This window comes from Salvelinus sp. IW2-2015, unplaced genomic scaffold, assembly GCF_002910315.2.
Source record: "Salvelinus sp. IW2-2015 unplaced genomic scaffold, ASM291031v2 Un_scaffold1266, whole genome shotgun sequence".
Classification (NCBI taxonomy): Eukaryota; Metazoa; Chordata; class Actinopteri; order Salmoniformes; family Salmonidae; genus Salvelinus; species Salvelinus sp. IW2-2015.
In genome coordinates this window covers 388,853-402,061 of record NW_019942808.1, presented here as the reverse complement: position 1 = coordinate 402,061, position 13,209 = coordinate 388,853, and the positions used below count along the sequence as shown (strand labels likewise).

The 13,209-nt window shown below is 45.4% G+C and overlaps 1 protein-coding gene across 1 annotated transcript in view; it reads right to left on the bottom strand.

The window, feature by feature from the left end:
* Nucleotides 1-2,934: 2,934 nt before the first annotated feature.
* The window catches only part of LOC112070240 (catenin alpha-1), a 49,564-nt gene continuing 39,289 nt past the window's right edge, over nucleotides 2,935-13,209 (bottom strand). Inside the window, exon 7 of the mRNA XM_024137662.2 lies at nucleotides 2,935-3,252. Coding sequence (XP_023993430.2) covers nucleotides 2,950-3,252 — 303 coding nt within the window. The 3' untranslated portion in view covers nucleotides 2,935-2,949. The remainder of the gene's footprint in view (nucleotides 3,253-13,209) is intronic.

The window sequence follows — 13,209 nt, the reverse complement described above, 5'->3', positions numbered from 1 at the left end:
TCTCCAGACACCGTCACATGAGCCTGAAGCCATAGACTACGGCAAAAAACTCGTGTTTCTAAAAGTGAATTCAAACCTAAGGCATTTTGTTTAAATTTAATTCTAAGTCAAAGCTTACATACTCAATTCATAGACTAATGAAATAATACAACGAAATGTTTAAAATGCTGAGCACTTATTTTCCTGCCAGCCTAGTGTAATGCACTCCCAAATGCGTCACAATGCATCTCTTTGTAGGCTATAGCATTGAAACAGATTTATAATGAACACCCCCCTCCAAAAAAAATATATATAATAATTATTGATCCTTCTTAGGCTACCTGTCGGACTCCTGACCTATTTGGAGTGTTTATTTGCTATTGAAAACAACATGTAGTCTATGTCAAATGATGACCACTTCTTAGTCACCTTTTCATGTTGTTCATTAAAATACTTTTCATTTAATATCTTCAAAAATAAAATGGTAGGTCCAAGTAGTCACTAAAGTTGGTTCCATGATTCCCGTTCCATGATTCCCGTTCCATGATTCCCGTTCCATGATTCCCGTTCCATGATTCCCGTTCCATGATTCCCGTTCCATGATTTCCGACCGCTCAACTCAGCTCACATATTCTGGTCTAGACCATGCTTTTTTGCTTGACTTCAGTGCAGCTTTGGACAATATCAATCACAGTCTGCTGCAGGGGGAAGAAACGTGTGTTACGGCTATACACTTTATGGCTTTGTTCTAATGGAAGCATCTCCAACATAATCGAGGTAGAATCAGGGATTCCCCAGGGCAGCTGTCTAGGGCCCATTACTTTAAAAAAAAATCTTTACTAATGACATGCCACTGGCTTTGAGTAAATAACTCAGCACTAAACATGTCAGCTACTACTGCGACTGAAATGATTGCGGCACTTAAAGAGCTGCAGTTAGTTTCAGAATGGGTGGAAAGGAATACGTCAGTCCTAGATATAAAAAATAAAACTAACTAGGACAAATCATTCACTAAACCTCAACAAAATCTGAATAATGTGGTAATTGAGCAAGTTGAGGTGACTAAACTGCTTGGAATAACCCTAGAGTGTAAACTGTCAGGGTCAAAACATGTTGACTCAACAGTAGCTAAGACCGGGAGAAGTCTGTCCATAATAAAGCGCTGCTCTGCCTTAAGGCAGGTCCTAGTTTCGTCCCACCTAGACTACTGTTCAGTCGTGTGATCAGGACTCCTCACATCCCCCTCTAACCCAGGTCTCCTCCCCCATCCCAGGCCAGCATCACACAGACATGGACATTTCTTATTTTTCCTATACAAACATGTAGAAGCATTTATCAAGCGATTAGCGAACAAGAATGTCTTGGTCTCACAATAAATTGGCCTCCTGAAATCTATTAATCATTCAATAAACCCCATTATTCTCCCAGAATGATAAATCCACCATTTTAGTCCTAGCCTAGATTGGGTTAATTTATTGGTTGCTTAGACAAGAACATGGTCTCTGATATCAACATTGTTTAGTGCATTCATGCTGACTTGCGTGTTTTGCTTGGTTAAGGGTTAGAAGAGTTGAGAAAGGACTGTCTGGTCATCTCTAAGGGTTCTGGAAGGTGGTGTTCCAGAATGCTGGTGGAGATGGTTGAAAGAGAACTGATTCTGATTCCATAGTTTTTCATCCTCACCCGTCTATCAGGTGCAGCATGTTTTGACCATGATGGTTTACAATGTAAAACACCAAATAATGCATTAGGCTGATAACCCGCTAATGATCAAATCCAGAAAGAGAGACGTTGGGGCGGCAGGGTAGCCTAGTGGTTAGAGCGTTGGACTAGTCACCGAAAGGTTGCAAGTTCAAATCCCCGAGCTGACAAGGTACAAATCTGTCATTCTGCCCCTGAACAGGCAGTTAACCCAATGTTCCTAGGCCGTCATTGAAAATAAGAATATGTTCTTAACTGACTTGCCTAGTTAAATAAAGGTAAAATGAAAAATAAAAAATTCTACAACCTAAAAGGAAGCGATTCCCAAACCTTCCATAACAAAGCCATCACCTACAGAGAGATGAACTTAGAGACGAGTCCCCTAAGCAAGCCGGTCCTGGGGCTCTGTTCACAAACACAAACAGACCCCACAGAGCCCCAGGACAGCAACACAATTTGACCCAACCAAATCATGAGAAAACAAAAAGATAATTACTTGACATATTGGAAAGAATTAACTAAGAAACAGAGCAAACTAGAATGCTATTTGGCCCTAAACAGAGAGTACACAGTGGCAGAATACCTGACCACTGTGATTGACCCAAACTTAAGGAAAGCTTTGACTATGTACAGACTCAGTGAGCATAGCCTTGCTATTGAGAAAGGCCGCCGTAGGCAGACCTGGCTATCAAGAGAGGACAGGCTATGTGCACACTGCCAACAACATGAGGTGGAAACTGAGCTGCACTTCCTAACCTCCTGCCCAATGTATGACCATATTAGAGACACATATTTCCCTACACAGATCCCTTCATTACACAGATCCAAAGAAAACYAAAAAACAAATCCAATTTTGATAAACTCCCATATCTACTGGGTGAAATACCACAGTGTGCCATCACTGCAGCAAGATTTGTGACCTGTTGCCACAAGGGCAACCAGTGAAGAACAAACACCATTGTAAATACAACCAATATTTATGTTCATTTATTTTCCCTTTTGCACATCGTTACAACACTGTATATAGACATGTCTTTTCCTTTAGAACTTTTCTGAGTTTAATGTTTGTTTATGATCTCCTTCACTTGCTTTGGCAATGTTAACATATGTTCCCCATGCCAATAAAGCCCCTTGAATTGAGAGATGGAGAGGTGAAAGAGCAACTGTGTGTGAATGTGATGACTGGTTCATTGCCTCAAGGAGAGAGATGGGTAGAGGACTAGAGAGAGAGAAAATGAAGAGCAAGAGAGAGATGAGACTCCTACCTGTTTATGTAGCAGAGAGAGCGAGAGAGTGAGAGAGAGATGAGACTCCTACCTGTCTATGTAGTGAGTTAGTAGCAGAGAGAGATGAGAAGAAGAGACTTACATTGCCCATATACTCAGACAGCAGGTCCTGCAGTGCCTGACGGACAGAGTTGCACTCGGCCACGATGCGCTCGCGCCGGTCATCACGGGTGCAGGACGAGTCGGCCATGAGGGCGGCGCCACTGATGATGCTCTCCAAGCGCTCCTCCAGAGACGGGCGGAAACGCTCCTCACTAAACGCCAGGGGGTCCACGATGATCTGCTTCTGTTGGGTTAGAAAACAGAGCGAGAGTTAGAAAACAGAGCGAGCGAGAAAGACGAGATGGAGTCAGACAGGAGAGACTGATGGATAGAGTTGGGCAGGAGAGAGAGAGAGAGAGGACAGACCTTCTGTTAACCCTGCAGGGAAGTTTGACATCTAAACTGTCTGTCTTTTCAAAGACCCAGAAGCCTCACAGACCAAGACCTATATAGTTAGACCATATCCCAAATAGCACCCTACTCCCTAGGTAGTGCACTACGCCGTACTCCCTAGGTAGTGCACTACGCCGTACTCCCTAGGTAGTGCACTACGCCGTACTCCCTAGGTAGTGCACTCCTTTGGACCAGGGCACATAGGCCTCTGGTCAAAAGTAGTGCCCTACTCAGGCAATAGGCTGCCATTTGGGATACCATCGTGGTGTGAGGCCCAGAGGAATGGGGGGGAGGTGAGAGAGAGATCTGTCTGAGCACTGACATGGAGAAGACAACAACAAAACAGCTACTGTGGTGGATGGGTTGAGTTCCCACCTCGCTATGCAAATGTCCCATCCTACCCTGGGGGCCACAAGTACTGCTGCTGTTCTACCTGATAACTGCATCCCCTGGGTGTCTAAACCAATCCCTGATTAGAGGGGAAGAATGCACATTTAAAAAGCAGTGGAAATATTTATATGGTGCCCGCCCGCCCAGCGACCCCGGGGCTCCCGACCCGCCCAGCGACCCCGGGGCTCCCGACCCGCCCAGCGACCCCGGGGCTCCCGACCCGCCCAGCGACCCCGGGGCTCCCGACCGCCCAGCGACCCCGGGGCTCCCGATCGCCTAGTGACCCGGAGGAGACCGGTTAAAGAAGAATTTTTAAGCTTTTTTTGTAAAGTCCATGCCCCGATGAAATGAGACTGTTCTGAAGGCACTGGTCATTTTACTCGCCCTAGCAGAACTGGATAGGATGTTTATATGTTAGAGAGCGACTTCAACTGCGTTGCTGGCAAGAATTTACGCTTTTTTTTGCAAACGTTTACTGACGCCGGCCATATTCAACAGGTGTTGGGCGTTAGTAAATTCAACACAGTTATTCTGCGCTCTGGCACACTGCACCTGAAATCAGAGTAGATAGTAAAAAAAATTACTAGCTATGTCTAAGTTTATAAGTTGTCGCAGTGACATTCTATTGAATTGTTTACTTGCATAGTGGTGTCTTTTCGTGAAGACGTGTCTAGCTAGCTAGGTAAACAATGAACCATAATCCCAACTCATGACGTTACTGGCTTGCTTGAATCTGCAGGTTGCTAACAAACCAAATTCAGTGTTAGCTAGCTAGCTAAAAAAATGTTTACGTTCAAACACCTCTCCTGTGAAGTACTGACCCGCAACATACGCCTAGTTTCCTGAAACAAGTCACATATGGAAATCAAATGTTTTATAAAGCACTTTTTACATCAACAGATGTCAATATAGGCCTTGCATACCATAGTATAAATAGCAGCCTATTTATGCTAAAGCCATGTTTCAAGAAATACATATTAATAAACTTGTAAGCTTGTATCTSTAAATACTAATAAAATTGTTAAAGGGCCTAGTTGGTTTAGCCACAGAAAAAGTCAACAACCTTCCCGCTAGCCATGATTGGCTGTGATAATAAGTGGGCTGGACATGCCCGAGAGATGAGTTCTGYTTGGTCTACCATGTAGCACGTTTCTGTCTATAATATGAGCGGGTCAGTATGTGATAATTGTGGCAATTCTTTCTAACTTTTAATAAAGATATCACGTAGTAGAACTGCATCCGTGTTGCTCTCCACTTTCTGGYCGGCCGAGTTTTGAAATCAGTGGAGTATGATCGCTAAGGAGATATATATACTCCGAGTTTTGAAATCAGTGGAGTTTGATCGCTAAGGAGATGGAGAAAACACCTATGTCCAGATCTATAGTTACCACGACAACATGAATGTATTATTTCTTTTTTTTAACAGTACTGTTTCTAGTGCAGAGACTCAATAGGGAATTGCATAGCATTGTTAAGGGTAGCAATACTGTATTGACACAGCTATCCCACAACCAGGTTTAATGTCATTTTCCAATACAGTCTGTTACAAAGAGGCTATATCACATCAACAACTGAGATGAGGGTAACATAAGAGGTTTCAGATTGTCGAGTGAAAGTGGACAGGAGTCACTTCAGTACCAGATGAGCCTATGAATATAAACTCAGCAACAAAAAAAAAGAAATGCCCTCACTGTCAACTGTGTTGATGTTCAGCAAACTTAACATGAGTAAATATTTGTATGAACATTAGATTCAACAACAGGCAAATTAAACAAGTTTCACAGACATGTGACTAACATAAATTGAATAGTGTGTCCCTGAACAAAGGGGGGGTTAAAATCAAAAGTCAGTATGTGGTGTGGCCACCAGCTGCATTAAGTACTGCAGTGCATCTCCTCCTCATGGACTGCACCAGATTGGCCAGTTCTTGCTGTGAGATGTTACCCCACTCTTCCACCAAGGCACCTGCAAGTTCCTGGACATTTCTGGGGGAAATGGCCCTAGCCCTCACCCTCCGATCCGACAGGTCCCAGACGTACTCAGTGGGATTGAGATCCGGGCTCTTCGCTGGCCATGGCAGAACACTGACATTCCTGTCTTGCAGGAAATCACGCACAGAACGAGCAGTATGACTGGTGGCATTGTCATGCTGGAGGGTCATGTCAGGATGAGCCTGCAGGAAGGGTACCACATGAGGGAGGAGGATGTCTTCCCTCATCATTGCAGATTGCCTGCAATGACAAGCTCAGTCCGATGATGCTGTGACACACCGCCCCAGACCATGACGAACCATCCACCTCCAAATCGATCCCGCTCCAGAGTACAAGCCTCGGTGAAACGCTCATTCCTTTGACGATAAATGCGAATCCGACCATCACCCCTGGTGAGACAAAACCGTGACTCGTCAGTGAAGAGCACTTTTTGCAAGTTCTGTCTGGACCAGCAACAGTGGGTTTGTGCCCATAGGCGACGTAGTTGACGGCGATGTCTGGTGAGGACCTGCCTTACAACAGGCCTACAAGCCCTCAGTCCAGCCTCTGTCCGCAATAGGCTGAGGATGTCTGGTGAGGACCTCTCACTCTGAGTACTACAAGCCCTCAGTTCAGCCTCTCTCAGCCTATTGTAGACAGTCTGAGCACTGATGGGGGGATTACGTGTTCCTGGTGTAACTCGGGCAGTTGTTGTTACCATCTTGTACCTGTCCKGCAGGTATGATGTTCGGATGTACCGATCCTGTGCAGGTGTTGTTACACGTGGTCTGTCACTGCGAGGACGATCAGCTGTCCCTCCTGTCTCCCTGTAGCGCTGTCTTAGGCGTCTCACAGTACGGACATTGCAATTTATTTCCCTGGCCACATCTGCAGTCCTCATGCCTCCTTGCAGCATGCCTAAGGCACGTTCACACAGATGAGCAGGGACCCTGAGCATCTTTCTTTTGGTGTTTTTCAGAGTCAGTAGAAAGTCCTCTTTATTGTCCTAAGTTTTCATAACTGTGACCTTAATTGCCTACCGTCTGTAAGCTGTTAGTGTCTTAACGACCGCTCCACAGATGCACGTTCATTAATTGTTTATGGTTCATTGAACAAGCATGGGAAACAGTGTTTAAACCCTTTTACAATGAAGATCTGTGAAGATATTTGGATTTTTACGAACTATCTTTGAAAGACAGGGTCCTGAGAAAGGGACTTTTCTTTTTTTGCTGAGTTTATAATTGCATATTATTGTTAAGCCATCAGCTTTTACTTCACAGACCGATACCTTTCATCTGAGCGAGTGGGATCGCCTCTGTACTCTTAGAGGGCTCATACTGTAGTAACCTTCTCATATCTTCTCTCATCCTTCTGAAATAGTTACATGTGATACGGGGTCAGAGCTGCTCTGAGGAGGTGGGGGGGGGTTGTTTACGTGTGATGTTATGGGGTCAGCTGCTCTGAGGAGGTGGGATTGGGGTTATACACAGCAAAGTCATTATCAACAAAGAAAGGTTTACATAGACCTACACTATGGAGCTGTTAGTCAATTGATGATTATTTACACAAATCACTTGTTGGTTAAATAGCCTCCAGGAAAAAAATACAAATGAATACTGTAATGCTATACCGCAGTCGATATAATTGTTCAGAATTGAACCGTGTAGTTTATTTAATCAGCTGAATATCAACTGTCGGGTGAAAAAAGTATGTTCTAATAATCCCAGTCACTATGCAAAATGTCTACATGCAATTAATGGTACTGATTGAAAACGAGCAGGATCCCAGCTTTCCAGGGCTGTATGATTGGTTTATTTTTGTTTGTTTTTTTAAAATTGGCAGCGTTTTACAAATCGGAGTGCCTGACATGACAACAAAAAAATGTAACCACTAGATTCACTGCGGCCATTTCAGTGCATAAAACGGGAAGCCAATATTTACTGTAAAATTCACACAATTACACCATTTATAAATACCCCAAAATAACATGATTTTGTTAATGCCAGAGGGATTTTTTTAGGACATTAAACAAGCAACAATATCATATTTAGTCTGATGTAGCTAATGATTCACCCATCAGGGTAAACGATGCAGAGGACCAACCCCACACTTCATCCGCGATGCTGCATCAGGCTACAGCTGACCACGCTTCAGCCGTGTACCCGCGATGCTGCATCAGGCCTACAGGTGACACGTTCAGCGTGTACCGCGATGCTGCATCAGGCTACCAGCTGACCACGTTCAGCCGTGTACCCGCGATGCTGCATCAGGCTACAGGTGACCAGCTTCACACGTGTACCCGCGATGCTGCAAGTGGCTACACGACCACGCTTCAACGTGTAGCCGCGATGCTGCATCAGGCTACAGGTGACCACGCTTCAGCCGTGTACGCGGATGCTGCATCAGGCTACAGCTGACCACGCTTCAGCCGTGTACCCGCGCGATGCTGCATCAGGCTACAGCTGACCACGCTTCAGCCGTGTACCCGCGATGCTGCATCAGGCTACAGCTGACCACGCTTCAAGCCGTGTAGCGCGATGCGGCATCAGGCTACAGGTGACACGCTTCAGCCGTGTACCGCGATGCTGCATCAGGCTACAGGTGACCACGCTTCAGCCGTGTACCGCTGAGCTGCATCAGGCTACAGTGACCACGCTTCAGCCGTGTACCGCGATGCTGCATCAGGCTACAGGTGACCACGCTTCAGCCGTGTACCCGCGATGCTGCATCAGGCTACAGGTGACCACGCTTCAGCCGTGTACCCGCGATGCTGCATCAGGCTACAGCTGACCACGCTTCAACCGTGTACCGCGATGCTGCATCAGGCTACAGGTGACCACGCTTCAGCCGTGTACCGCGATGCTGCATCAGGCTACAGGTGACCACGCTTCAAGCCGTGTACCCGCGGATGCTGCATCAGGCTACAGGTGACCATGTGCTAAAACAGCACACCTGCCTGATAAAAGATATTGCTTTTCGTCAGCATGTTATTGGGCTCATTTCTGGAAGGGAATGTCATTTGAAATGGGTTTAATAAAGGCTACACGTCATCGTTGAGTCGGGGATGGTTGTAGGTTCGTTTTCCAAACAATAAGTAGAAATTAGATTTTATGGCTGGCTATAATATTTTACCTTTATTTAACTAGGCAAGTCAGTGAAGAACAAATTATTATTTACAATGACGGTCTAGGAACAGTGGGTTAACTGCCGTGTTCAGACCTTAGTGCTGCCTTTGATACCATCGATCACCACATTCTTTTGGAGAGATTGGAAACCCAAATTGCTCTACACGGACAAGTTCTGGCCTGGTTTAGATCTTATCTGTCGGAAAGWTATCAGTTTGTCTCTGAATGGTTTGTCCTCTGACAAATCAACTGTAKATTTCGGTGTTCCTCAAGGTTCCGTTTTGGGACCACTATTGTATTCACTATATATTTTACCTCTTGGGGATGTCATTCGAAAACATAATGTTAACTTTCACTGCTATGCGGATGACACACAGCTGTACATTTCAATGAAACATGGTGAAGCCCCAAAATTGCCCTCGCTAGAATGGATGGCCGCAAACTTTCTACTTTTAAACTCGGACAAAACAGAGATGCTTGTTCTAGGTCCCAAGAAACAAAGAGATCTTCTGTTGAATCTGACAATTAATCTTGATGGTTGTACAATCGTCTCAAATAAAACTGAAGGACCTCGGCGTTACTCTGGACACTGATCTCTCTTTTGACAAACATATCAAGACTGTTTCAAGGACAGCTTTTGTCCATCTACGTAACATTGCAAAAATCTGAAACGTTCTGTCCAAAAATGACGCAGAAAAACTAATCCATGCTTTTGTTACTTCTAGGTTAGACTACTGCAATGCTCTACTTTCCGGCTAAAGCACTAAATAAACTTCAGTTAGTGCCAAATGCAGCTGCTAGAATCCTGACTAGAACCGAAAAATTTGATCATATTACTCCAGTGCTAGCCTCCCTACACCGGCTTCCTGAAATCAGGCAAGGGCTGATTTCAAGGTTTTACTGCTAACCTACAAAGCARTACATGGGCTTGCTCCTACCTATCTTTCCGATTTGGTCCTGCCGTACATACCTACACGTACGCTACGGTCACAAGACGCAGGCCTCCTTATTGTCCCTAGAATTTCTTAGCAAACAGCTGGAGGCAGGGCTTTCTCCTACAGAGCTCCATTTTTATGGAATGGTCTMCCTACCCATGTGAGAGACGCAGACTCGGTCTCAACCGCAACACACACACTGCATCACACGACCACAGACAACACATAAACAACGCTGCAACAACCCAAAGGAATCAACCCCCATAACCATAAACCCCACAAACACATAACAAACTCCGTCACCGAAAAAAATGAAACTAAAAACGTAAAAAAACACGTAAAACCCCAAAAACATACACTGCACCCAACCCCACACACACACACTGCATCACCCCCACAACACACATAAAACTGCATCACCGCACCTACACCACATCCCCAAACCACCCTCCGCCACCAAACAAGAAGAAACAAAAAAAAACACAACAGAATAAAAAAAAATAAAAAAAAAAAAAAAATAAAATAACAAAACCCTTCAGTTCTGACCATCCTCCGTTATGAAGTGTCAAGTCGCCAAATGGCAAACAGGCCCCTTCATGGGTGAATAGCGTGTTGATAATTATAAGATCACACTCACCTGAACGTTTGCCAGTCGGCATAAGTGTTTGAAATTAGCACCTTGCCCAGAGGAGAGAGGGAAAACTGTTACTGGAACATGAAAATGCAGAAGGACGCTGTGAAAGTCTTAATAGAAAGAGAGAAAGAAAAAAAAAAATCAAAAAACAATGAATATGGTACAAACCAGGAATGACTGAAAGTAAACCAAATCATGCCGTGGGTGCTGCTGCATGATGATGCTAAAATTATGCAAAGAGCTGCTATCTGACATCTGCTACTTCACGCGTCCCTTTCATCCCCCTTTTTCTTATCCTACTCAGCCCATAACGTACGTGGATCCCTCTTCATCTCCATCGTATCTGCCTCTTTTGACACACAAACACACAAGAGGCCCTGACTGAACCATAGAACACCTTTGGAGAATGTAACGCACGACCTGCGAAGCACCAGGCTCAATCGCCCAACATCATTGCCCAACATCATTGCCGCGACCTCACTAATTGGTCTGTGGCTGAATGGAAGCAATTCCCCGCAGTCAATGTATTTTGTACTTGATTATGGATCCCCATGTAGTTCCTGCCAAGCACATACACCATCTTCTTGTGAAGGCCTGGCACTTTCCCTGGAGCCGGTTCTGTGTTTAGAAACACACTTCTTGGCCCTCCTTCCCAGCTCGGGCCTTTCCCACGGTCTCCTCTTCTCTGCAGGCTGACACACCGAGAATACCATCAATCAACCGAGGCCAGGTTAAGACCTGTTGGAGTGGTGTTGCCATGACAGCCTGCTAAGCCACCGGAGAAGGAGACCTGATGGGAGTGGTGTTGCACTGGACCAGCCTGCTAGCCCAGAGAAGGAGACTGATAGTGGTGTTTGCGACTGACCAAGCCTCTACGCCACCACGGAGAGAGGAGACCTTGATGGAGTGGTGTGTGCCCCGACTGACCAGCCTGCTAGCCACCGAGAGGAGACCTGAATGGAGTGGTGTTGCACGCGACAGCCTGCTAAGCCATCAGGAGAAAGGGACTGATGGAGTGTGTTGCAAAGACCAGCGTCTAGCCACCAGGAGAAGGAGACCGAATTGATGTGGTGTTGCCACAGACCAGCCTGCTAGCCACCAGGAGAGGAGACTGATGGAGGGTGTTGCCACTGCCAGCCTGCTAGCCACCAGGAGAAGGAGACCTGATGGAGTGGTGTTGGCCACTGACCAGCCTGGCTAGCCAACGGAAGAAGGAGACATGAGTTTGGTGTTTGCCACTGACCAGCCTGCTAGCCACCGGAGAAGGAGACCTGATGGAGGTGTTGCCACTGACCAGCTGCTAGCCACCGAGAAGAGAACCTGATGGAGTGTGTGGCCATCTGACCAGCCTGCTAGCCACCGGAAAAGGAGACCTGAGGAGTGGTGTTGCCACTGACCAGCCTGCTAGCCACCGAGAAGGAACCTGATGGAGTGGTGTTGCCACTGACAGCTGCTAGCCACCGGAGAAGGAGACCTGATGCAGTGGTGTTGCCCCTACGTTGTGACATTACAGGAGGCTTCAAGAGCTACCCCATACAGTTGTGATATTAGAATGTTGTAAATGACAATTCAAGATCATGCAGACTTGGCCAAACTAAATACGTACATACAGTTGAAGTCAAAAGGTTAACAGCATAGGTGAGTCATTAAAACTCGTTTTTCAACCATCTCACACATTTCTGGTTACAAACTAGTTTTGGGCAAGTCGGTAGGACATCTACTTTGGGCATCATTTTCCAACAATTGCTTACAGACAGATTATTAATTTATATTTCCTGTATCACAATTCCAGTGGGTCAGAAGTTACATACACTTAGTTACTGTGCCTTTAACAGCTTGGAAATTACAGAAAATGTTGTCATGGCTTTAGAAGCTTCTGATAGGCTAATTGACATTTGAGTCAATTGGAGGTGTACCTGTGATGTATTTCAAGGCCTACCTTCAAACTCAGTGCCTCTTCACTTGACATCATGGAAAATCAAAGAAATCAGTCAAGACCCAATTGTTTCTGGGAGCAATTTTCAAACGCATGAAAGGTACCATGTTCATCTGTACAAACATAGTACGCAAGTATAACACCATGGGACCACGCAGCCGTCATATACCTCTCAGGAAGGAGGCGCTTCCGTCTCCTAGAGATGAATGTACATTGGTGCGAAAAGTGCAAATCAATCCCAGAACAACGCAAAGGACTTGTGAAGATGCTGGAGGAAAGGGTAGAATAATCTATATCCACAGTAAAACGAGTCCTATACGACATAACCTGAAAGGCACTCAGCAAGGAAGAAGCACTGCTCCAAAACCGCCATAAAAAAAAGCCAGACTACAGTTTGCAACTGCACATGGGGCAAAGATCGTACTTTTTGGAGAAATGTCCTCCGGTCTGATGAAACAAAAATAGAACTGTTTGGCCATATAGACCATCGTTATGTTTGGAGGAAGGGGGTATGCTTGCAAGCCGAAGACACCATCCCAACCGTGAAGCACGGGGGTGGCAGCATCATTTGTATTGGTGCTTTGCTGGCAGGAGGGACTGGTGCACTTCACAAAATAGATGGCATCATGAGGTAGGAAATTATGTGGATATATTGAAGCAACATCTCAAGACATCAGTCAGGAAGTTAAAGCTTGGTTGCAAATGGGTCTTCCAAATGGACAATGACCCAAGCATACTTCCAAAGTTGTGGAAAAATGGCTTAAGGACAAAAGTCAAGGTATTAGAGTGGCGATCAAAGCCCTGACTCTATCTATAGA